The sequence below is a fragment of the Lycorma delicatula genome, chromosome 12 (genome assembly GCF_047948215.1).
Source record: "Lycorma delicatula isolate Av1 chromosome 12, ASM4794821v1, whole genome shotgun sequence".
In the NCBI taxonomy this organism is placed as follows: Eukaryota; Metazoa; Arthropoda; class Insecta; order Hemiptera; family Fulgoridae; genus Lycorma; species Lycorma delicatula.
Window position 1 is genome coordinate 48890974 of NC_134466.1, and position 27039 is coordinate 48918012.

At 29.8% G+C, this 27039-nt stretch overlaps 1 protein-coding gene across 1 annotated transcript in view; it reads left to right on the forward strand.

Moving 5' to 3' along the window:
• The window catches only part of Karybeta3 (karyopherin beta 3), a 62706-nt gene extending 36844 nt beyond the window's left edge, over positions 1-25862 (forward strand). The window contains exons 14-22 of the mRNA XM_075380730.1: positions 801-927; positions 5162-5335; positions 8249-8553; positions 10988-11128; positions 13962-14111; positions 18831-19038; positions 21822-21984; positions 22380-22599; positions 25098-25862. Of these exons, the coding sequence (XP_075236845.1) occupies positions 801-927; positions 5162-5335; positions 8249-8553; positions 10988-11128; positions 13962-14111; positions 18831-19038; positions 21822-21984; positions 22380-22599; positions 25098-25190 (1581 nt within the window). The 3' untranslated portion in view covers positions 25191-25862. The remainder of the gene's footprint in view (positions 1-800; positions 928-5161; positions 5336-8248; positions 8554-10987; positions 11129-13961; positions 14112-18830; positions 19039-21821; positions 21985-22379; positions 22600-25097) is intronic.
• The last annotated feature ends 1177 nt before the right edge of the window (positions 25863-27039 follow it).

The window sequence follows — 27039 nt, forward strand, 5'->3', positions numbered from 1 at the left end:
TTATCATTTAATAACACTTTTGAGGGTTTCCCTCATTGTAAGTTAATAAAAACTTCTTTTTTTTTTTTTAAATTGCACATCGAACTCAAAACATAAAATTGTCAACATAATCTAAAAATATGTAGTCAAAAATAAAATATTCCATGTGGCCAGCTGCACATACAGTACTGTACTAACTGTTAGTACAGCATTTAACACAGTATTGTGTGGCTGGCCACATGGTATATTTTATTTTTGACTATATATTTTTATATTATGATGGCAATTTTATGTTTTGAGTTTGATGTGTAATTTTTAAAAAATCTATAACAGACGATGAGGGAAACCCTTGAAAGTGCTATTAAATGAAAAAAACAATAAGCATAAAGTAAGAGGCACTGTTGAATTCTGTACTGTTGGCGGAAAATTGTGTTTACACTTTGTCTTGGAGATAATTAGTTCAGAAGTGAATATGGACAGATAAAATAACAAAAAAAGAATTGATTTTGCTAAGTTAATATATATGGGAAACGTTCTTATTGTCGCTAAATAATCATTTTAGTATTTTTATTATCTAATAACAGGATTATTTCAATTGTAACTAAGGATGCAGGATCTCATGAAAGTACTTCCATGAAAAATTAAGGTTAAGATATGTCTTATCTCAATATTCTATACTAGGTGGTTTATACAATAGAATTTAAATATACATATATAATTCCTGTGATTAAATCAAAGATGGTGATTTTTATTTTATATGTTGATCATGTATTTTGGTACATAAATTTTTTTTAAAATCATTAATTTATATTATTTTTCAGTTTATGAATGATGCTAGTGAAGTTATGGACATGTTATTAAAAACACATGCTGATGGAGATCTCCCTGATGATGATCCACAGACATCATATTTGATTTCTGCATGGGCAAGGATATGTAAGATATTAGGTAAGATGCTTAAAAACTAAGTTAATACAGTATTCTACTTTTAAATTGAGACAAAGAAAAAACAGGAGATTTTTAGAATGGGATCGAAAATTATATTAGATTTGAATTGTCTTGTTTACTTATTAACTGCATCTCATTTGAGGTTTGTTTGTTGAAGTGCAACCTATTTTTTTCCAAATGTTTGTATGTATATTAATCCTGATTTTTTTTGCTGTTATTTCAGTTTGTGTTTGCTAGGTATTTTATAGAATGTTGAGTTTTTCTGTACAGATGTTTGTTTTTGGTTGCCCAATTTTAGACACAACACCTAGCGTGAGGTTACTGACAGTTTGCTTTAAGGCGTTCATTAGAGGCTAGCAATAGTAGTATGTGCGTGTTTCATTCCGTAACTAGGTTCATGCTGTCAATGTCTGTGCTTGTACAGTCAGCAGAAGTAATGCAAATTACCATGTAATTGTGTTTATGTCGGGTATTTCTATTGTGAATTTTATAACTGTATTTTATATGAATAACATAAATGTATTCTATTTATGTTAAATTATAAATATGTCCCTAAAGAATTAACTATACTCCATTAAACTCATACTAGTCAAGCTAGAGAAATAGTGGAGAATGTATATGAGTTACAAAGAAAGAAGCAGATGTCAGAAAATTTGTAATAGATACAAAGTTTGTATATTTGATGCAAATCCCATTGGTATTTCCAAATGATCCATTAGTAGAATAATAAAGGAGTCAAAAGAAATTGGTGAAAACACAAATCCATCTGTTAGTACTCCAGATTAAAAGCACAGCATATAAAAACTAATAACGGAGATTGACAGCTTCGACAAAAGCATAATCAGACATACAGGTACATCATTATTACTCTGAACAAAATATTGTACCCGCTTTTAAAAAAATCAGTAACCAATATTAGGAGAATCTGTTAATTTCAGAGAGGGAAAAGAAGTTTTATTAAAATTTTAAAAGAACTGGAATTTAATTGGGTAAAATCAAAAAATAACCGTAAAATTTTAATTTAAACACATGATATACAATTAAAAACGTATACAATACTCCTATTCATTTACAACAGTACCGCCAAGAGAATAGACCTATTATTCACACTGACAAGATAATACTTCATATTAACACTGGACCAAAAAACCGGCATGACAACTCAATTGAAGGTTTTGCTGCTCTTATATCAAAGGGCCTGTAGACTGATTATAATCCACGCATGGAATATAAACAATTCTGTTGTAAATGCATTGTTAATATATAAATCAAATCAAACCACCGGTGATTATCATGATAATATGAACTTTGATAATTATGAATGGTGTTTAAAGGAAAAATTAATCCCAAATTTGCCACCTAAAAGTTTTGCTGTAATGGATAATGCTTTTTTATTATAACAAAGAAATTAACAAAGCTCCTATATTATCGTGCACAAAAGCTGTAATGAAAGAATGTCTTACAAAAATGAAAATACAATTTTCACACAAGACGAATGAATGATGAATTGTATGAATTGATACATCATAAACTGAGGCATAAGACATTTCAAACAGATAGATTGCTGGCAGAAAAAGGGCACACTGTGCTGAGACTGCTGCCATACCGCTCTGATCTGGACCCGATTGAATTAATGTGATCAGATTTAGAATCTTGTGTTGGAAGCAGAAATGTTAACTTTTAACACTAACGTGGCTTGTTTATGCAAAGAAAAGAGTTAATATCTAAAGAGTAATATCTGAAAAACAATGGGAATCAAAGTGTAAATTTTGTCATAGCAATTGAAAATTATTATATATAAACAGAAGGGCTGCTAGATAATGTAATTGACAGAGCTTGTGTGAATTTTCAAGAAGATAGTGATTCTGAATTACTTACTATCTTCTTGATAGTGATTCATTTTCATTATGATGAAAATGAACAAATCTCAGCAGTTTAAATCATCACTGACAGGACTGACTGATGTTCGTCAATTGGTTTAAAATAAATGGGTTGTTCATTAAATTATCAATTTTTAAATTACTGTACACCACCAAACTGTGTAACATTAAACTGTTAAATTTAATTCATCATTTTATTGTTGTACGATGTGTTTATAAAATTGTGACTTAGAAATATAAATGTGATATAGGATGCCTTAAAACGTAAGAAATTAAATTTCATTACTTTATAATTACATAACTAATTTATTACTAGGTCTACAAAAAGTATTTTTATTTTCTAATTAAAGGAATAGCAAAAATTTTTACACAGGCTACATAAAACCTTTAGTGAGTGCAACTGGAGAAGTTCTTATCAATAATTGTGGCTATGACTGTACCATCTCTGTAAGTGACAAGTTTTTGTTCTTTGTAAAACACATGTGAACTCCTCGTTTTAGAGGGGGAAATTTATGATTTACGCAGTTATATCCAGTTGCCAAAAATAAACGACCAGGGTATACTAACCAATATTTCATGTAAGTTTAGGTGGTTTTAGGTGTTGTGAATGATGGTATATTTATGTTTAGAAAAATCTTTAAATGATAGTTGCTTATTTTGGTTTGCCCAGGACCCTTATAGATTCATATCATACTACCTGTGCTTGAAACCGTTGTTTTTTTACAAACTCAAATAAAAAAAGTCCCAGATTTTAATCTCCTTTGGTATATAATATACGGTTAATATTAACCATATTTACATCAAACATAGTAGATGAACAAAAATTTGTTTTTGAGGAACTTGTCAAAATCACCCATTTTAATTATGTAGATCTGTACAGAAGTGGACTGGTAGCTCTAGAATGTCTGTAAGGTTGATCGGAAATTTTTTCTGGATACTGGTTATTTAATTGTAACTTTGGTTTTGATATATAATTTTAAATTGTTTTTTGTTTTTTTAATGTTCACTTCATATTTATATTTATGAGGACCATTCATTAAACAGACAAATGCATGTGAAAAGGTAATTAGTCTAGTTGATTTTGTGAAGGCCTACAATATTGTGAGCCTTTGCTACATAATGAATAGTTGAATGTGTATATTTTGTTTACTTTCAACGCCCATGTAATATTTTCATCAAATAAATTTATTGTGAATTGCATACACAAAGAAAGTTTTTACGTGTGGATAGAGAAATTCAAACATGGTAGAAAAATTGATGAAGCACTAGTGATGATCACTAGAAGTGTCAACAGAAATGTTGAACAAATAATTCTTGTTTGTAATCACAAGAGTTATTGTGAAAGAAATAGCACAGAAATACAATAGTGTTGGTACAGTGTGCAACATAATCCACAGTGTTGATTTTTGTACCAAAAATGTTGACAGAAAGATAAAATATGAAGATTACAAATCTGTAATCAACTGAAATCTTGGTTTAATTTAGAGGGTGAAGGTATTTCTTAGTCAAGTAGTGTGTGATTTGTTCTGAAACCTAGATATCATTACAGACCAGATTCGAAACGACACCAAATAGTGAAAATGTACTGAATCTCCAGTGGAAAAGAAATTAAAAAGACAGCCTTTGCTTGTAAAGAGTCTTCCTGATTTTTGGTCTGTTACGGGTCATGTTTTCCAATTCAGAGTTGTTGGAAAAGGATTTGACATTACAGTGCTCATTCATGTCGCCAAATAAACACAAATTTATACTGAGGGGACCTATATTATAAATTAAAAAAAAAATAACGCTGGAACTAAACCCAGCTTACAGATCTGATTTGGTGCTGCGTCAAGCTACCATCTTTTTAGTTAAAATCTGCTGTATGTGAAAGACAGTTTTAAGATAATGAAGAAATAACTATGCAAACATGGTTCTGAGATCAACTCAAGAAATATATATTGTATTTTCTTCCTAGAGGTGTAATATAATTCACTGATGTGAAGTATTAAAAAGAATTGCAATATGCCTAAAACTAGTTATTCATTTTTAAACTCTAGAAAAATGAAATTTGCATCATATGAATACACCTTAATTATGGAGAGTTTAGATCATTGAATATTACCAGTGGATTTCCTATTGTAACTAATTTTCATTTTAGATCTATATCTGACTGTATTAGATGATATACTAAACTGTGTCTCCTAAAATTGTAGGGTTATTAAATTTCATAGGATATTTTTCTTTTAATGAAGAGTATATTAATTCTAGGAATGAAAACTAATATTACTTTATTGTAACCAATTATACTATCCATTCCACCAGTCTGTTGATTATAAGATATAAAAAATGTGAAATATTTTTATTTTTTCTCATAGGAAAACGTTTTGAACAATATTTACCTCTTGTGATCGGTCCTGTTATGAGAACTGCATCTCTTAAGCCAGAAGTAGCATTAGTGGATAATGAAGACATGGAGGAAGTTTCTGGTGATATCGATTGGCAGTTTGTTTCACTTGGTGAACAACAGAATTTTGGTATTCGAACAGCAGGTATGTTTTAAATTGGTATTATTGTTTTGGGTATTTGTATCGTAATTATATTTATACTTAAAGGATTTTTTTTTAAATGTACAACTTTAGAATGAGGGTGTCAAGTTACCCTTGAGTAAATTTTGTGAAATAATCTTGCAAGCACCAGTGTCAGTTCCTTTGTGTTGTCAGCCATTTAATTTTGCAAGAAAATAAGCATATGCTTGTTAGAGAGATTTATTTTGTATATAAATCTTTCAAAGTCGTAAAAAATAGATTTCATATTACATTTTTTCCAGATTGCAATATCTTGTACTTTTAATAGTATCACATTTGATATGGAAACTTCTTGAGAGATTTGTAATCAAAAGTGCTCAGGACAACTGTAACTATTAATTATATGGAAGTTTTTAAGGATGGAGAAAAACATTTAACTTGCATACTTGGAAAATTACCCAAAATGTTATTTCCACAGTTGACCACAGTAGACCGCCTTCAGGGCTACCGATAATTTAAAATTGTGTACTTAATGGAAAAGTAAAGAATTTGCAGTATTTTTGTTGATTATGATGAAATTGATTTATTTTCAGTTTAATGTATATTAGTGATGTTTTAGTTATTTTTACCAAATGGAAATGTTTAACACTGAAGTACTAAATATGGAGCAGTAAAAATCTCATACTTCTCATGAACATTCATTCCATAAATATAAAAGAATTAACATTTTTATTGTAATCAGTTAATTGTATTTTAAGAGAAATCTGTATCTATTGCACTGATAATGAAACCGTGTGTATTCTTCAAAAACTGGAAGAATGATGAAAATTCTAGATCTTATCAATCACATTTTTCCTCAGGATTATTTATAAGTAGAGTTATTCAGGAAAAAATCTAGTACATTTTACACTTTTAAACTAGAACATGGAAAATGGGAATTCAAACATTAATAATTAGATATTATTCAGAATAGTTGAAATTGTCATGAATTCTATAAGAACCTGAATTTATGATGAGGAATCATTTTAATTATGGGGACGTGAGCACATCAAAAAGAACATATTATTGAACAAAATTTATTAATTTACTGAAAGGAAAGCAAAACAAAATAGAAATACTGACAATGAATAATAAAAATATACATTTATACTGATATAACAACTTTATCACTCGTATCCAACATATGTGTGCATTTGCTCCTTGGAGTTGAAGATTCATCATATTTAATTTATCGAATATGTTGACCAAGAAGCTTAATTCCATCATAAATGAACAATCTTGAAACTTCTCGGTTTCCGGTTTGTTTTCCTTTTCTAAAAAAATTGCATTTCATCTCTTAATTCTTAGACATGGAAAAAATTTCCCACATAAACCACCTTACCTCACAATAAAATAGTAATGCTGAAGGCTTCTTGCTGTCTGCTGCCAAAATGTTTGAGCAAATGACACACCAGGAGCCTTTCTTCATAATTTACTTCATTTCTGGTAAACACAAAATTTAAGTATTCTTGAGAATATTTTCTTGCGATTTATTTTCAGAATCTTACTCGTTTGTACACTTCTTGATGCTTCACTGTTGTCTATTGCTCACCTATGCCCACTTAAAAATTTATCCATGATTTGTATAAATCTAATCCTGTGAATATTTAATTTAACACCGTGAATTGCAATTAACACACAAATTACAATATACACATTCACTAGTGTGATTCAATAGTGATAGAAGGATAGACTCAACAGAGACTGGCTGGAATTGAACAAGGTGTGCAGCATTTATACACATTTGTGCAGACGGTTGCACAGACATACCAGAATGTTTGAGACAAATCAGAAAGCCACGAAAATGTCTGATATGGTGGACATAAGACAGAGAGCAATAGAGAGGCATCGATTTTGGTTTTGTCAGTGCAGCAGATTGGTGTTGCCAAATATCAATAAATTTACTTTATCTTGGTAATTCGTAAGGTTTGTAATTAAGGTTGTAGTGTCGCAAATACTGAAAGATTGAGAAATGCTGTTTTACATTAGTATTTTCATTGGTTTAGAAGTTGGTTCAAAGTTAATTGTTCAAAGGACATTCATTCTGGGTTTTCAGAAATTTTCCCCCAATAAAAAATGGTTTTGTCACCCCTAAAGTAAATATCCTTTCATTAACCCACATGGAATGTCTTTACTGAAGAGATTGTAACATATGTTACAATCAGTAACAGTATACTTCAAAAGTAAGTGAAGTTATTTTTAAAAATTATCTTTCAGTATGCTGAAAGCTAATTTAAGAGATATGAAAAAATAGGTTATTGTGTATACAGTTTTCTATGTACAGGTTTTTTCCAGCTGCAAATCCTGAAATATATATAAAACATACTTTTTTAAAAAATATATAAATGGTGGTGTTCCCTTTCTGTTCATTTAGTTAACTTGTTACTCATTTTAGGTGAACAGACCCTGATAATGTTTGAGTGAAAACCAATTATGGGAACACCTACATATTTTTTTTTTTCTGAAATGTTCCTACAGATCGCACAAAACATTGTTTGTCCCTGTCTATTTTTCCATCTTTACTGACTTTATTACAAATGTTTAAATGTCTTCTTGTTCAGTTTGAAGTAAAATTTTTGTGTAACAACATGCACTAATACATAGTAGTGATCAATGTTTATTTTTTTCATTGATAATGAAAAAAAAATTCTTTCTTATGTTATAAATGTGTAAATCAAAAACTATTTTTTACATTTAAAATGGCTATATAAAGAAATGTATTATTTGTGAAAGGATTTGTTGAGGGAGGTTATTCTGATATATTTAAGAAATGTATTAAAGTAAGTGTATTGTTGGGAAATGTATTTTAAAAAAAAAACAAAAGACCCTGTAGGAGTTCAACAGTGAAAATGTAACAAAAATTATTACTTATGATAAAAATAATGGGTTTTTTTTTAGGTCTTGAAGATAAAGCATCTGCGTGCGAAATGTTAGTTTGTTACGCAAGAGAATTAAAAGAAGGTTTTGCTGAATATGCGGAAGAAGTTGTTAAATTGATGGTTCCTATGTTAAAATTCTATTTCCATGATGGTGTTCGAACAGCTGCTGCACAAAGTATGCCTTGTTTATTAGAATGTGCTAAAATTAAAGGTGGACAATTTTTACAAGGAATGTGGCAGTACATTTGTCCAGAACTTTTAAAATGTATAGATACTGAACCAGAGACTGAAGTTTTGACTGAATTAATGTTTTCAATGGCAAAGGTACGTTCTGTTTTTGTTTTTACTTACGTCGATTTTTGTGTAGAGGATTATTTGTTATGTTAAGTACTCCTTTGTAGATTACTTTCAGTTCAGTAATAATTTTTTTATATACTTATTTTTCTTATTCTAAATATGGAATCCGCTGACTTGTTAGTATGTACTAATTTTTTTTTTAAATATATATATATTTTAGAATTATGGAGAAACAGTATTCCAGTTATAAAAACTGGTTTTACCCAACATTAAATTTAAAGCATACAGATGGAAGGAAAGAAAGAATGAATGTTATAAAACTGTCATCAGTATCATACCTTAATAGTTCAGGAAATTCAGCTTAAATATTGAGGCCTTATCACTCTGTAGTTAAAACTAACTGCATATATTGATGTGAGAGGGGTAAAGTAATGCAACTGGTTTTTGCCTGCACATCTGAGTATTGCCAGTCTATGCCTAGCTTTGGTTTTTAAACAAGGTTGTGAAATCATGTGTTTGCTAAAATGCAGTTTAATTGTTCTTATTTAGAGACGAAATCTCATGTTGTATGTTGGTGAAAGTGAGGAAGAGATTTGTAAAGGAAACATGGTGAAAAATGTTATTCAGAAGTTGGTTGAAAAGTTTTATGAAATAGGTTCGGTGTTAGACCAGAAATGTACCAAACACAGGTCAGTGTTAACAAATCAGGTCGTACAGAACATTAAAGCAGCAGTTACTCCTTATAAATCTTTATGGAGACTAAGCCGGGAAAAGAATATTTCACTAAATTCAGCATACACTGCAATTAGAAGAATGCTGAAATGTTACATGTAATGAATGCAGGTTTTCCATGAGCTAACTAAATTCTGATTATGCTAAAAGGTTCACTACTATCAATGGATCGTGTTTTTTTACAGATGAAGTGTTGTTTCGCCTCTGTAGATTTGTTAATAATCAGAACTACTAGATGTGGGTTTTCAGTGTTTTCATACTGAAAACCCACATTTTGTTTGAATCTTCCTCCCTTACACCCACAAAAAATAGGCATATGTGTACAGTTTCAAGGCAACAAATGACAGGATCCTTTTATTTTTGGTTGAAAAAATTGTTGCTGCCATCAACAAAAGAATTATCCAATCAGTTGAATAGCCTTACTATAAAAGTAGGAACGTAACTGCTCATTGCAACAGGAGAGCGCCGCTTGCCATGCAGCTTGCTGTACTACGAAGATGCTATAGGAATTTTCAGTGGAAGAAACATTACCAATGCCATTCAGGTCAGCTAACAAGACTAGCCTGGAACATGGTCAAATATGTTAAGCGCATAGGAATGGATGAATTTCATTTTCAATGCCTTGTAATTGTTATTTAAGAATTTGCCAATGAAGTACTCTTTATAAACTAATCTAAGTGACGGGGTCTTAAGTGAATACCTGACCCTTTCTATTTAGTTGAATACCTTTCTATTAATAGACTAGGTATCATACCTAGTCTAAAAGTTCTGAACATAAACAGATGTTTGACTTTTTTAATTTATTTTTTAGTTTTGATTGAATATACTTTTTGATATATATATATATATATATATATATATATATTTAATATAGTTAACACACTTGAGTGCTAATGATTCAACATGTCATTCTGAATTCTTCCAAGGACTGATTACTTATTGAAACATCAAATGTGTATGATATTTTGTTTACTGTTATTGCGTTTTATTTATGATCTGTCTCTGAAAGGTTTTGTCAATGCTGTTGTTAAGATAGTCTGTAGCAATTTTTAACTTAATTTATTTTCAGTATTCATTTTGTCCTCAAGAATTTATTGTGCTTATTTAAAGCTTATGTTATATGTATAAAATATTATTTAGACCGTGCTCATCAGATGATGGTTTACTATCCAGTTGAAAGAAAAACCTGAAAATTGTATAAGAAGCTGGCAATCCACTTAGCACTAATCCATAGCTATGTCCTAAACAAAAAAAAATTGTTTTCCACCTTTAATAAGTCATTTATATGAATACTGTAAGTCTGTGAATACTGTGATATTGTGTATCCAGCTATGATCCATCTAATTTACCACTGGTATTAGTATGTGAACAGTGATGGCACTAGTAAAGAAGCTTAACATTTCAGTGAACTTTGCATACTGCTATCCAACATAATATTTCACTTTGTGAAGAAGGCAACAGATCGATCACATTTCCTTGCATGGCTGGGCGTTAATAATAGTTTGTGTTTGTGGGTGGCTTAAGAATAAGGTGTGTTCTCATTTATGTCAAATTGTCTAAAGCCATTTGGTTATGGCATCTAAGAGCACAAAAAAACCAATGTTCTAGATTAGAAAACAAAACAGAATAACAATATAAAATATGTTCAGTAAGGTTTTAAAAACTTGCTTAGTTTTTGTTTTTTTATGCATATATATAATATGTAATTAACTGTTTATTATTTTCCCAGTGTATAGAATTTTTGGGTAATGGTTGTTTATCAGAAGAAGCTATGAAGGAGTTATTAAGAATTTTGGATAAGTTATTAAAAGAACATTTTGAACGTGCTGATGAGAGATTAGAAAAGAGAAAAGATGAAGATTACGATGAGGTTGGTATTGTCTCTATTTCTTGATATAATTTTTTTTTTTCATTGTTAAATTCAAATTAAAATATTTTCTTTTTTTATTTGTTCAATTATAATTTGCTTTGCTGAAGAAAATTATTGCAAACCATAAATTTGTGTTTGTTAATGGTATATAGTATCTTATATAAAATTAAAATTATGTAACTATTCCCCTCCCAGAAAAACAATTTCTAACCCTTATTTATTTTGATAATATATACTACAACTTAATTTTGTTTTTTAGATCTTATTAAAAAATAAATATTCAATTTTTTATTTTTATTTTAGATATATGTTAGCATATTACACAATAATAAAATTGTATGAAGAGTGTTATAGTATAGATTAAAGCCCTGATTAAAATCATAAGAATGTAAAATATAACGTATGTATTACACAGTGGAAAGACTGTGCATCATTAAATAACATGGCTTATTATATAATGAAATAACAGTTTTTATTTCAGTTAAATTTGCAATTTTATAAGAAATGTAAAAACTAATTAGTTTAAAAAATACTGATAGTTAACAGCAAAACAGTTAACTACTGAACATAACAAAATTGAAATAGTTCATCAAATTTGTTATAGTCATCCTTCATACGTTTAATAAAAAGGAGTACTGTAATAATCATGTTTCTTTATTTTGTGTTGATGTTATTATATGTTTGTATTTTTTTACTTCAGGTGAAAGCAACCTAAAAAGTCAAGTCGTAAAAGAGTATAATTATAATAACTATAGTATGTAAATTATGGGATGAGGCCTGTTCATAATAGAAATCTTTTATTGTGGATGAGTGATTTGTTAAAAGCTATAATAAAACATAAAACTATAATACAGTACGAGGTGTGATCAAAAAATACGGTGAAAAAAATACTTTATTTATTAAAAAAAGTAATAAGGTTTTACATAGAATTCGATTTAATCTCCTTCAAAGTACTGTCCTTGGCTAGCAATGCACTTATCCCAACGTTGACTCCATGACTGGAGGCATTTCTGGAAGGTGTCTTTCGGAAGGGCTTTCAGCTACTCGGTTGTGGCCCTCTCATTGTCAGCAATGGTGTCAAAACGTTATCTTTTAAGCACAGTTTTAATTTTTGGGAAGAGCCAAAAGTTGCATGTGGACAGACAGGAACACTTTTTTCGGCCCAAAACTCGCAAATGAGAAGCGAGGTGTGACACAGTGCGTTGTGGTGAAGAAAGAAGCCATTGGTCTATTTTTCTGGTCACTTTCTTCGTACATTGTTTCGCAAACGTTTGCAGTACACCCTTATAAAATTCAGAGTTTACAGTTGTTCCCCTTGGAACGAACTCTGATTGCACTATGCCCTCACTATCGATAAAAACGAGCATGACCTTGATGTTGGATTTTGACTGACGTGCCTTTTTAGGGCGAGGAGATGAACTGGTTTTCCATTGGGAACTCTGCATTTTGGTCTCAGGGTCATAGCCATAGACCCAACTTTCATCTCCAGTTACAATTTTGGCCATGAAGACGACCCTTCAACTCTGTGCAAATTGACACACAATTTTCCTTCTGTTCATCACTCAAAAGTCTGGGAACAAATTTTGCACTCACTCGTCTCATTTGCAATTCATTAGTTAAAATGTTTTGAACGGATCCGAGATGTTAAGGTCTTCCGATAGCTCTCACAGTCATTTGCCTGTTTGAACGAACCATTGTTTCCACTTTTTGCACATTTTCAACTGTTTTTGAGGTTACTGGATGTCCCGCAAGCTGCTCGTCTTCAACAGACTCATTTCCGTTTTTAAATGTCATACCACTTGTACACAGTCTTCAAAGTTACCACATTATCGCCGTACACCGATTCTAACATTTTGTGAGCTTCTTTGGCATTCTTTTGCAACTTAAAACAAAACTTAAAATCCATGATGCGCGATAGACACGACAAACACAACCTCACTCTAGCGGCTCTGGCAGCTGGCTGGCAAGCTCGAACATGTTACAACGTGTCCCTGCCTGTCTCAGTTGATCACGCTATTGGACTAATTACAGCATATGGATGTAGCGTCGGCAGTTGCAGCTATAAAAATTCATTCACCGTATTATTTGATCACACCTCGTATGTTACAGAACAGTAACAAAACTGAGAAACTATAAAAAAAGGCCCAAAAAGGAAATTACAAAAAAGTTCCTTCCCCTGAAAGGATTATTGTCCTGCAAATGTTTTTACATTTTCCATTTTATTGAAAGAAATTGCCAAAACTAGATTTTTAAAGCTTTCATATAGCACAGCTCTGTCAAGCTTTGAATTATTATATGTTTCTCATGATATATGTTTCAGCTCAATAATACAAACAGTTTTTGATTATTTTATTTTTGCCGAGTATTATATATAATGTGTGTGTCTGTATGTGTATATAAGTTATTTAATCTACCTTGTCGCTCTAAAGTAAATATAATTCTAGAAAGAAAAAAACTAATGGAAGGATTCACAAAGACCTTCCACCTCAAGAAACAAATTTTTATAATCTCTTGTTAATTTTTAGTCCTATTTGTATTTGGAAGTTGGCAACTAGAAACTAGTCTGAAGGCTAGTTTTTATGAAATAAAATCTGGTGTTTGGTTTAAGAAAGATTTCTCTTGTGGCTGAACTATCTTACCAATCCCCTCCCAAAACTAATGCTGAATTTGATAAAATTTTGTTTTGTACTTATTTTTTGTAACGTATTATGTAGATGACCTAGTGAGTGGTTACTTTTCATCTGGTGTTGAATTTTTTTCTCAGATTTATTTTTTTGTTATCCTGTTTTTTTTTCTTTTCTGTCTATAACTATCTGTTTGTGATTATATGCAGGTTGTTGAAGAGAAATTAGTTGCAGAAGATAGCGATGATATTTATACATTAAGCAAAGTAGCGGATATAATTCATGCATTATTTACAGCATATAAGACAGATTTCTTTCCATATTTGGATCAGATTGTCGGACATTTCGTTAAAATGCTGGTAATTATAATTTCTAAGTATCTGATATAAAAATGTTAACCTAAGGTATTATGTTTTGCTAGTAGTAAATTGTATCAAATATGAGGCTTATTCAAGTATAAACTGGTATTTTGTTATGCGGGCTGAGGAAGAAGAATGAATGTCATGGGGCGTTGCAGGTAGTTACGTGGATATGTTTGGAGGGGAGCAACTGGCCAGCCACGACCATTGATCATGTTCCTGCAGGAGGTACAATCAGCAGTTGCGCAATGAATTATAATCAGATTTCTTATTAAGTTGTCAAATCCTCTGAAATTTTGAATACTTCAGGCACAGTTTTGAGATGATATTTGCTTGTTAAAAACTCAAATGTATGATCGGGCCAAACGATTTTTAAGTGATTGATGTAATGGAGAACGAAAAGTCACAAATGTCATTCGTGGACCTGTGTCAGTGTTAAAATTCAAGCTTTTGTAACCTTGTAGAAAAGTTTTGGCAACTGTATTTTGGGACTCAAAAGAAATGCTGCAGATTGATTTCCTGCCCAAATTGCAGTAAATGCAGCATATTACTACTGCAGGTTTTTGTATGACACCAAGGTTGCTTATCAACAAACAACACAGCAGCTCAGACTCACAATAAACTTAATAAAATTCATTAACACCCACTGTACAGTCCAGACTTGTCACAATGATTTCCACGAGTTTGGTTTGAGGAGAAAGATTCGCAGACAATGCCTCAGTTGAGCATTTTGGGCACAATTGGTTGTTGGGGCAGCCATCCTGTTTGTTTTATGAGGGTTTCAGGAAGCTGCCTATCTGGTGGGGAAATGTGTTTCTATTAAAGGAAACTGTATAGAAAAATCAGGTAATCTATTTGTAATTTTATATAATATCAATAAAGCTACGTAAATAAATGACATTACACAGCTTTAAAAATACTCAGCATAGTCGTGCAAATCTTTTGGGTTATTACAAACATTCACATAAATACTAAATAGATGTATTTGTGGGATGAAATGACAACACATGTCAAACACAAATCATCCATCTGTATATTCATTGTTTCAACAAATTTAAAAAAAGTGTAAAAACCAAAGCTTATTCAATTCAAACTTCCTTTGTAGCAGGGAACCTCTGTACCATTTTATTCTGTAGATTCTCAATGCTAAGAATATCAAAATAATGCCAGTGAGCGTCCTTGCAACTCCTGCAATAACTGCACACTAAGCCTAATGGCTGAAGTGTCTTATCTAGTGAAGCAAGGCTTCCTAATTTCTTAATTGGAAGCCTAATTTGTTAGGTAAAATTTTAACAATATTATTTTTTAGTGCAGTTTTGTAGGTTTTCAGTCTTATTTCATTTTACTTTTTGAAGTTTACTTTTATTTAAAATATGGAGAGGCCTATGAAACAAGCATTTTATGTGTAAAAGAAACAAAAGAACCTTTTGCAAGAAATAAAAATGTAAGAAACCTGCATCTTGATAAAAATAATAAGGGATGAAATTATTTATAAAAGTAAAAATCTGAGATATTATTACTGAGCCTTCAACAAAAAGAAATTCCTAGAATACAAGAATTAGTATTATATTTTAAACTATTTTTATAGATTTAGTTAGAGCTGTATTATATGATTATACTAACTGAAAAGGTCTTGAAAATATCTTTGTAAGCAGTAAAATAATTTATTTTTAAAAAAAATCATTCAGTCTGTTTATAAAGAGTAATGCTTAACATAAATAAAAAATAATAAAATTGTATATAAGTAAAATCAAGCCTCCTTTATTCTTGTACACAAAAGATATATATATATATATATATATATAGATTAATTTGTACTGAAGATTTTCCAAGTAGTTATAGAATCAGATTCAGTCTTGTTCTATGTTAAAATAGAAACTTAATTAGTAATGATATTTTGGTGATTTTTTCAATTAAATTTTTTTATTATTATACAGAGTGAGCAACATAAAACCGAACCCATAACGTAACTGCTGCAGAATTAGTAGGTTATGTTTGAATAAAATTTTTATGAATGATACGGATAAATTAAATAAGAAAAACATAAAACATAATTGTTGCATTTATTTACCTTATTGTTACAAAAAATGTTCAACATGATCAACCTCAGTATTGATGCACTTTTGTGCTAGAATAATGAGTCCTCTTATGCAAAATGTCAGTTGTGTTGATTTCTTGTTGAATGTTTACCTTCAATTCATCAATATTGTGGTGATTAGATGCATAAATTCTTTCCTTAGACAACTCTTAAGGAATGTGGAGGCCACCATCCTCTGCTGACAGCTCGTTCATTTGTTGAAAGCTGCATGAACACAATTCAGGAAACGTTTGTTTTATGACACATTGATCCATCTTGTTGAAAGAAGCTGTATCTCTTTCATTGTCAGTTAATTGCGCATAGAATTCTTCAAAAATTGTGAGGTAAACTTGTTTATTGACAGTCCAGTCAAAAAATGTTGGTCCCACTATACGATTACCAGAAACGGCATATCAAACACCAAATTTACCATCAAGAAGTGGATGCTTGAATATCTTGTGAGGGTTCCTTGCCATCCAATACCTGGTGTTCTGTGAATTAATGTGGCTGGATAATTGTAACGTGGTATGGTTTCAATTTTAATTCATGAAGAATTTTACAACTAGATGTGTACTTACACCAGATTGTTCGGATAACTTGCATAGTGATTTTTTTTTGAAATGGCAGTAATTCTCTTCAATTTCAGCAATGGCCTGTGTAGTCCTAATAGAAGGATGCCTGTTTCATTTTGCATTTGAAACCGAACCTGTGTTTAACTAAATCGTTTATGCTACTCTTCTCTGGGATACAGGCATTCGGGAATTTTTTTATGAATACTTGATGTGATTCTGCAAACAATCCAGAACAAATATATAGCCCTCACTATAGCTATCCTTTCCTGACTTGAATAAGGCAATTTTCACAAACACTACTCTGCACTCACAGTACTGTATTGCAACAAAACATATTGCACTGGCACATAACCATCTGACTAACGGCAGGAACAATCATTAGTAACATACATCCACTAGTCGTGCTAATTTTGCAAGTCTTTCATAATTAGTGTTGGGCACCAGTTTCATTATGGGGTTGGTTTTATTTTGCTTACGCTGTATAATTAAATTATTCGTGATCATATAAATTTATTATATTTATATTGCGGTAAAATTTTTATAAAATCATTAGCAGTTAGATGAAATTGAACTTAAGAGTATCTGCAAGAATATCATCAATTTTAAATATGTAAGCAAGCTATGACATCAGTACAAAAATTAAGAAAAGCATGTTGGAATTGTGCTAATTCCAACAATTTGATTCAAATTGATTAGACAATTTGAAAACTGATCTGACCATTGTAATCTAATCTTAACTGCTAATACCTTCCCCGGCCAATATTCTGTTGTCTGGATTTTAATTAACAAAACATCCTGACCTAATAGTGTAATCCACAGATACAACAAACCTACAGGTTCACTTGACTTGGTGTACAAAAAAGTGGTGCACCTGTCTGTTGGCCTTGAATCAAGAAAGTTGCAATAATTTGTAGAAAATTCTAAAAAATCATATTTACAAATTGTTGGAGAAATTTTTTTCTACATTTAAACTTTCACTGATAAGGTTGTACCTGTACTTACTTCACATATTCCTAATTGATCCTTATATTTATCTAATAGTTATAATGTGCAGTAAAATTCAGTTTTCAAGATTGCATTTCTATAAATTTGACATCTAGATATTTTAATTAATATTTATAACATTTTGCAAAAGAGATTTTTATGTTAAATATAAAATGTTCATCTAGTTTTAGTTTGTTTATTGTCAGTTTTTTTTAGCATTTTCATATTTTCTGATAAGTTAGTAAATTCAATAGAATGTTTTGCGTAATGCTTCAAACAGTAGAAACATTTTTCCAACCATAATTTAAAACTATTTCAGAGATTTTTAGAACTTAACCTTTAAGATTATTTTTTAAATGCTTTTTACCGATATTTTATTTTGATAGCCAAGTTTTTATAGCTAAATTAATATTTTATTACTTTTGTATTAATGAATTTATAAAAAATAACTTATTCTTTTAAATTTTGTCTAAAAAAATATGACTGCTATACAACATAAATTTAGTGTAGTGTTCCAATGTCTTTAATATTTTTTGTCTACTTATATTAAAAGAAGAAAAAATTGGAGGTGAAAAGCAGTCTGTTTAGTAGTAAAAAACACAGTTTCTGACCTCTCATGTGTCATTAGATGTAGCTCAGACTTCAAAATTTGACTTTTCATTTTAATAAATGAAATTAATATAAGTTTGTTGATTATGTTCAAAATATTAACATAACAAAAATTTCAGTTATGAAATAAGTTATTTTAAAATAAAATTAAAATTAAAATTTAGTGTATTTTAAAATACACTAAAACTTCACCCAGGGATAAATCATAAAATAAAACTTTCGTTTTGATGTCAATGCCAACTTTAGGCAAAGGCTTCCGCAATAATGAGCCCAAAGGGTTTAAGGCACTTTTCTTCAGTTTTTCTACAATTTATCACTGAATACAAAGGGAAGTTTACTAGGTATTTTAATTTAGATATATCCTAAATTAGTCTACTTAGTTCTTTTACCCCGTTAATCTATTTACATATTCCCCCCCCCCTTTTTTTTAATAGTTTAAAACAAAATCTAATTGATTGTTTTAATTGTTATTTGTAGACTCCTGATAGACCATGGTCTGATCATCAGTGGGCATTGTGCGTATTTGATGATGTCATTGAATTTGGAGGGCCTGCTTGTGCAAAATATCAAAATCTATTTTTACAACCGATGTTATCATATATTACAGATAAAGCACCTGAAGTTAGACAGGCTGCTGTTTATGGTTGTGGTGTTTTAGGTTTACATGGTGGTGAAGCGTTTGCAGGTAATTTATTTTATTTTCTCTTCTTAACTTATTTTATAATTAATACATAAGTAAAACTTTGGTAATTTGAAACCTTAGAGAAAATTTAAAGAATGAAAATGATGAAATTTTAAATTACTGTGATTTTGATATGGCTAAGTACTTAAAATATCATTCAGTCTGTTAAGTAGCCATTTATTATTATTTTTAATCATGTTATAATATAAGAACAGTGTAATATGCACAGGTTAAGATTTCTTAGCTAAGAAAGAAAGCTAAGCATAAATAAAGATTCCTTATATTTATTGTATGCATTTGTTCTCAAATGATCCTAGAAAATTCTCTTGCATTTTACCTAGACTTTGACTAACATGTTGCAGTAACATGATTTCAGATTGTGTTAGTGTTCTTTTAGTAAAATGAAATTAACTGCATACATAAAATTTTTGTTTTAACATTTGTGGAAGTTACAAAACTAAGAAATTCCATTATACCAAAAATTGTTTTCTTTAAATATTTAAATGGCATATTTCAGTTAAAGTGGATTGTTAATAAAATAGGAAAAAGGAAAATTTGATTGCTTTTTTATAGTTCATGGTGTATATGGTTAGGAGTTGCATGCACCCGATACGTATTTATTGTTTGAGCAAAAACCCAGCTATAAGACTAAACATTATTACAAGATTGATTGGAAGTTGACTTCTGTTTTTCATTTGTAATATGAAGTATGTGTAAATTGTTCTGCTTAGAAGGCAGTAAATTTTAAAGTCCTTTTCTTCACAAAGCTGTATTAATTTGTTTATAATTTCTTGTCCATTCTGTGTACAAGTAATTCATTTAAAACATCTTAGGTATAAGTTCCTTTCTTCATTTGTTACTTTCTAAAGTTGTTCATTATGCAAGGCATTCAGAAGTAAAGGCCAATCTATAACAAAATGAAAACAGTTGAAAAAACGAAAAAGTTTATGGTTTCAAATACTTATTACTTTATTTTTCTACATAATCACAATTTTGTTCCAAATACTTTTGATATTGTGAAACAAGGTTCTTAATGCAGTAAAATTCTGCCACCTGGGATTGTAGCCACTCGTGCACCAAGATTTTCAACTCTTCAGTTTCCTGAATAGTTTTTGAGGTGTAGGAAGAGATTGTAGTCACTGGGTGTGAGATAAGGACTGTACCCTTACAGTCTCCTCCTGATGTATCATCCCCTGATGATAAAAAAATCTTCCATCCAAATTTTTGATACTTTCTGTTGTGCATGCAATCATGTGTGGATATGTGTTATGAGGAAGACTTGTGGTGTAATGGATGTCCAGGTTCCATGAAATTAATCACAAGCCCATCCTTTTGGTCCCAAACGCCATGATATTTCTTTGAGACAATAGATCTATACATTTCTCACAATTGTGAACTTCAGCAGCATTATGTCCTCTTGCGTTTAGAAATCTAATTGCTGATAGGATGTCATAACTGGCGGAATTCATTATTACCGTACTCATTTTAACACACATGTATCACTCAGGCAAACAATAAAATGATGGTAATGTGGCAGTTGCATGCCCAAGAGACTATCAGCAAGCCGATTAAAGCTATCAGTGGCTGCTTAACAATCAGTATTGTCAGTCGCTATTTATAACTCATCAGCCCTTTACAATCAGTTACAGAGCTATTATTGATAATAGTTCCATAAATATTATAGTTTTATCAAATAATGCTTTATTAAGTAAAATGGTAAGCCTTTTATTATGAATAGGTTGATAAACAACTGAGATTGGCTGATTAAAGTGGATTGCAAAAATTATACAGTTAAACAATTTTGTGCCAGTTCTGTAGTTACTAAATAAATAATCTTTAATTCAATTATTGTACAAAGTGAAAATGCTTAAGATTAAACGATATTAATGGTGGCCATTTTGGAATTTGTAACTTATGTATTTTTTTGAGTAAACAAAAAAATACTTGTATTTGTACATAAAATTTCATAAAAAAATGAATTTTTATTGAAAAATACTAAATGGTGGACTAGGAAAAATGAAGTATAATTCGTAAATCAGTCCCCTAAGTTTGGCCAATGCCTTCTGGGATGTCTCTGTGTAACTTTTCCAAGCATTTATTTTAATGAATTTAAAGAGAAGAAAGTTTTTGTAAAAATCATATTTAAGAAATTTACATCCACTTTATCTAACTAAGCAACAATTATTTTCATACAGTGCAGTGTGTATGATCTATAAGGATTTTATTGTACTACGCTGCAATTTTCTTTTGTAATTGGCAATCTGCATAGAGGATTTTCCGGTTAATTGATGTAAATTAAATATGAGTAGTTTTTTTTTTAATATTTGCTCTATGTTATTTAATCAATTGGTTTTTGTAGTATGTACTATAAGCAATATTGCCTTACTTAGTTTTCTATGTTGTGTTAAATGATATTGGTGTGAATAAGGTCTTTCCTCCCTACCCTTTTCCGTGGTCCTTCCAGGCAAATTTGTAGATAGTTTCTTTTTATTATCCATGATTTAGTGCACTTGCTCATTCCTGATGTTGATCTGCATAATATGTTATGAACTGGAATATAATACTTATATTCCATAAGTTCTATAATAATTATAGAAAAATGGAATGTTAGAAATTAATGAAATTAGGAAAGGAATAGTTAACAAATAATTCAGGCTCTCCAGCGTGGTGAATTTTTCATTGTAAATTACAATTTTCAGTCCATAAAAAAATTAGTATTTGTAGCTCTGATAGATGTCAAAGAAATAGTTTAAAGATTTTTTTAATGTTTATATTTTTTATTGCAGCTACATGTGCAGAAGCAATACCAAGGCTAGTAGAAGTAATTAATGATCCAGAAGCGAGATCTCCTGAATTTATTAACCCGACTGAAAATGCCATATCGGCTGTAACAAAAATTTTAAAACATAACAATTCAGCAATAAATGTAGATGAGATACTTCCTCATTGGTGAGTATTAACATTTTTTGTGTATTAATAGCTGTAGCATCTTAGGTTTCTTGATAAAACTTTCAGCTTTTACTTTTTAAGCTGTTGCATAAATATTGTCTTGCAACTAATGATTTACAGACATATTTTACTCTATTAAAATTTTTGTTGTTTCATGAAATGCTCGTTGAAAAATGAAATTGAAAAAATTAAGATAAGGATGCAATTTTTTTTCTAAGCGCAGTGTCTGCCTTCATGTTAGCATTTCAACTAGCAGTTGTCTGTCAGTTAACTGTTTGTACAGCCTTTATTCAATTAATTATTTGTTGTATTTATAGAAAGTTTTAAATGAATAAAATCTAAAAATGCAGACTGTGTAAGTAGTAATTTCTGTTGGTTTAATGGCTTTTCCTCAGGCTAACATGGTTACCAGTTTTGGAAGATACCGATGAAGCACCTCACATATACGGATACCTTTGTGATTTAATTGAAGCGAATCATCCAGTTGTACTTGGTGTTAATAATTCTAATATACCAAAATTAATAGCTATTATGAGTGAAGCTTTTGCTAGAGAAGCGATCGCATTAGATAATGATGTCGCTAAAAGAATGTTAGGAATTATCCGACAAATACAGGTAACATTTCTTTTCTTTTTATTTTCATTAATTTTATCTTTTATCTGCTTAAGATTCTATGTGATTGAGAAATTCGGAGATGAGGATGGTTGAGCCAACTATGAACTAAGGGGTTGAAGAGGTGTACAGCAATCTTATCAAAAACTTTGTTTATGAACGTGGTGAAATTGGAGTTATTTAGATATATATTTTTAATTGATATTTGACTGGGTTAAAAGAAGACATTTAGTTGAGCTTTGTAGTTGTGGATTATTTTCTTTTTTTTAGAAATATTTAAATCTAAAACATTCACTAGTATTACAGTGTAATGAAATATACTGTGTATTATTTATTGGTATATATATATATATATATATATATATATTTTTTACAATTTTGGCTTGAAAGATTCAGAATCTTTACATGCATTAATAAAAAAACTATAAATTGACCTATGAAAATAAAAATGTGTTCTTGTAAGAATTACAACAAACATTTTGGTTTAAAACCTAAAAAAAACCATTGATGTGATCTGAAAATTTTTTCCATTCCTTTTGTTCTTTGGTGATTATTTTAGGTGTGAATTAAGCCTTGTAAGTGAATGTAGGTTGAGCAATAAGGTCTCAGTCATATTTTGTAGCATTACTTTCAGGTAGTAATATTTTACGTTCTATAAAACATATATAAATTGTTTCTATGAAAGATATTTAAAAAAAAAAATCTGCCTAACTGATCAAGCATTATTATCTATATTTATCAAGTAAACTAATCTTTCACAGAAAGCACTATATGTATTTTATTTTCGTGTTATTCTTGCACTTTATATGAAAATAAAGTAAAAGCCCATTATTTCAATTTTTCCCCACTTTTACAGGAATACACATGAGCTGTAGGAAAAGGTGGTTTAACAAATTTAAATACTTACTCTGTCAAGTTTTCAGTAGAAACATGTACCAGAGACAAGCTACAAAAGATTTCTCCACTCTGCTTTTGGCAGAATTGTTTAGTTTGACAAATAGCTGAAAAGGAATTGAAGAATTTCAACCAATGAAAATGAAAACTTTTACAATTTTTAACAACTTTGCTTTTATGAATCGACTTCTTTTCCCGTACCTTGTTCAAACAATATTTTCTACGATTATTTATTATGGTAAAGATGTCTGGTGATAGAAACTCAAGTAAATAGAATTTTTTATGCATTCCCAGATAATAGATAAGAACTTGTATCCATGGATTCATTGTATATAATTAAGCTAATTGATTATAATAATCATGTTACTATTAAGAAGGAATTCCTTTTTCATTTTAAAAAGTTGCCTTTGAGAAAACCTAAATGTAAGCCATGATTATGATTGTCTATTTAGTTGAAAAATTAGTCTTATTTTATATTCATACCACATTTATATGGGAAGTTTGTATTTTCCCTTGCAAAATTCTCCCATTCATATTAGGATTTACAATAATTTAGGTGTATCTGGTATAAATGCAGAGAATCTTCAATTTCCCTATATGTACACTATACTATGGGATAATTAAATATTAATGTCCCCATATTTAGGTAGGCTATCAATGCTCGGGAATTGCTTTGTAATGAACAAATTAAACTGTGAAACACTTGCTCTGCATGATTGCTTTTCAAATTTTTTAAATAAGTCTTAATAAATTACAACAAAAAAGTATGATAATCCCTCGCTATTGTGATTATTTCATTCTGAAAATTAAATACGGCTTATATGTGTATTCGTTGTGAGAGTACTGTTTGGTAAGAAAGCATTTTCTACCAAACTACTTAGTTAAAGGTCCTTCAGAAGAATGGATCTGAAAATAAGCAGTAGTTAATTTTCATTAATAAAAAAAGAGAATATTTCAGTTTTTAACAGAACATTTTGTTTCATGTTCTATATTTTACTACATACAGCTTTACTAAAATCTGTATTGTTTTGTTTGGAGAAAATTGTGGTAAATTTTACTATGCTATGCAATGTTACACTACAGATTTGGTTTTCATGTTGTGTTAACTCCTGTTAATTTATTGTAGTTTTGCCTTTGTAATAAAAAAAAAGAAGGTAAACATGTTTATTATCATGCGTATAATAAATGGCTTATTTGTATTAAGACACTGTTTATAAGGCATGTATAGGTGAAAGGTGATAGCAAGCACACTGAAAATAAGAAATTGTGAGCATTGTCTTTACAACTTATTTTATTTAATTTGACTTACTGTACTTATTGTATTTACGTGGTATATGAGTGACACAGGAATGATATTTATTCGATGATACTGGGCATGGGCATATGTTTTAAACCAGAATGTTGTTTAAATATAGTGTTCCATTTTCAAATGTTCAGTTATATTTGAGCAAAACAAATTACATTATCTGTTTCAATTCTTTGTAGCAAGGTGCCTATTGGATAATGTCAGGTCTCTTGTTTCTTCCTTTTTTATTATGCAGTCTAACCTAGTAAAATACAGAAACTTAGGTTTATATGTTAAAACATATTTTTAATGTTTGTTTTAGGGAAGTGGAGAAATGTTTCAAGCCTGTGTTGCACAATTAACACCTGAACAGCAAGTCGGCTTACATCAAGCACTCAGCAGTTCAACAAATTAAAGTGATAATTTTCCGTTTTAGTTTTTTTTTGTGTTTTTTTTTTCATGTTTTTTTTACTTGTTAACCAGTAATATATTTTTACATAAAGAATTATTTAAAATGCTTCTATGATTTAAACAAAACAAAACATTTTAAAATACATTCGACTTGTTAATGTGAGGAATTATTGTTAATTTAATTTATGTATCAATTTATACATAAATTCAATGTTTCTGTGATTTTTTTTTTCTTAAGAGAGGAAAAAATTGATATATATTTTACTATTTTTTTACTGATTCAGGTCAGATGTGCTGCTTATATATGTTAAATAAATTTATATTATTTATATAAATAATATTTATTATTACGACTTCTACTTTATTGTTATTCGGTAGTTTTTAAGAATAATAAAACAAACACCATTATTTATATGATTATTATTGTTATCTCAGTGTCCAGTGTTAACCTAATAAAACGAGTAACAGTCTTTAATATATTTTCCCCGATTTAGTTATTTTTAAAGAAATACATTACTGATTTGCTTCATATTTCTATACATCGTATTAAATTTTTTTGTATTATACAAATTGTAATAATATAAAAATACTATGAATCTGATAAATTTTACTTATTATTGAACTGTATTTTTGCATATGGAAAATTATTAAAATATACAATTTATTTTATTTTTTATATTATGTTTTATTCAATTTATTTATTTATTGTATTCTCTTGGTACATAGTAAAAGAAAACTGACTTAAGAACCTCATAACCTATCAATGCAATTTTTGAATTCTTATGCACAGGTTCTTCCTAGATTTGCTCGCATAATTTACCTTATAAAAGATATTCGAAGGCTTACCAGTTAATAAAGAAATGGAGAAACATTTACCATTTTGTTACTGGGTGAAGTTATTTACTTTTATTTTTTTATATATGTTAACAAAGCTTCCCAGCTTCTATATTAACTTGTTTATGCCCACTGTCGACATTTGTCAATGTGTCTTAATTTTTTTTTTTTCAAGTAAGTAAATTATAAAATAACAGTACAATGCTTTTGTAGCATAAGTTGATACCTTTTCATTATATCACTAACATTTCCTGTATGCACCGAACTGTGTATGTGATCTCTGTTTATTAATCAATCTCATGCATTTCATGCCATGGTAAGCAATCTATGCAAGTACACATTTTTGGCTATGCAGTTTAAACTGAATTTTTCTTTAATGATAACTTTAAAAATATTATATATTACGTTCACATAATAATTATTAGTGAAAAATGTATGGGATTTTTTTTTGTGAGTAAAGCTTGTCTACATTTGTTGACAGTGAGCTTCATATTTTTAACAAACACTTTACAGTCATTATTTTGTTTAGATTGACTTTGGAAAAGATGGCGAGTATACTGGAAGAAGAAGATTATATTTTTGATACTACTGTTTACATAGAACCCCCAGAAAACTGCTTTCAAAGTAATTGAGACAGTGATGATGAAGATGAACTAGGCAAAGATATCAATTATCTTTCAGTAAATCAACTTCAAACTGGTGCTGTTTGCAAAACAATTTCAGATTCAGATGGTGGCCTAGCAAGAAGAACTGATTAAGACGACTGATTTTCAGTCTCTCGTATTTACCAATAAAAATGATTCCCCAAAGCCACCTAGAACATCATCTTCAGTTCTTTCATGTCCAAAGATGGCGAAGAAATTGGTCCAACCAAATAAAAATACTTGTCCAGATTTTTTGAGCAATGGTTACTCAACTGATTTATTCAATAAATTTTTCTTTGACGATGATAAAATTGTTCAATATTTAATTCAGTTTGCTGTAGAAAAGGGTAATCCAACTTTTAAATTATCAAAAAG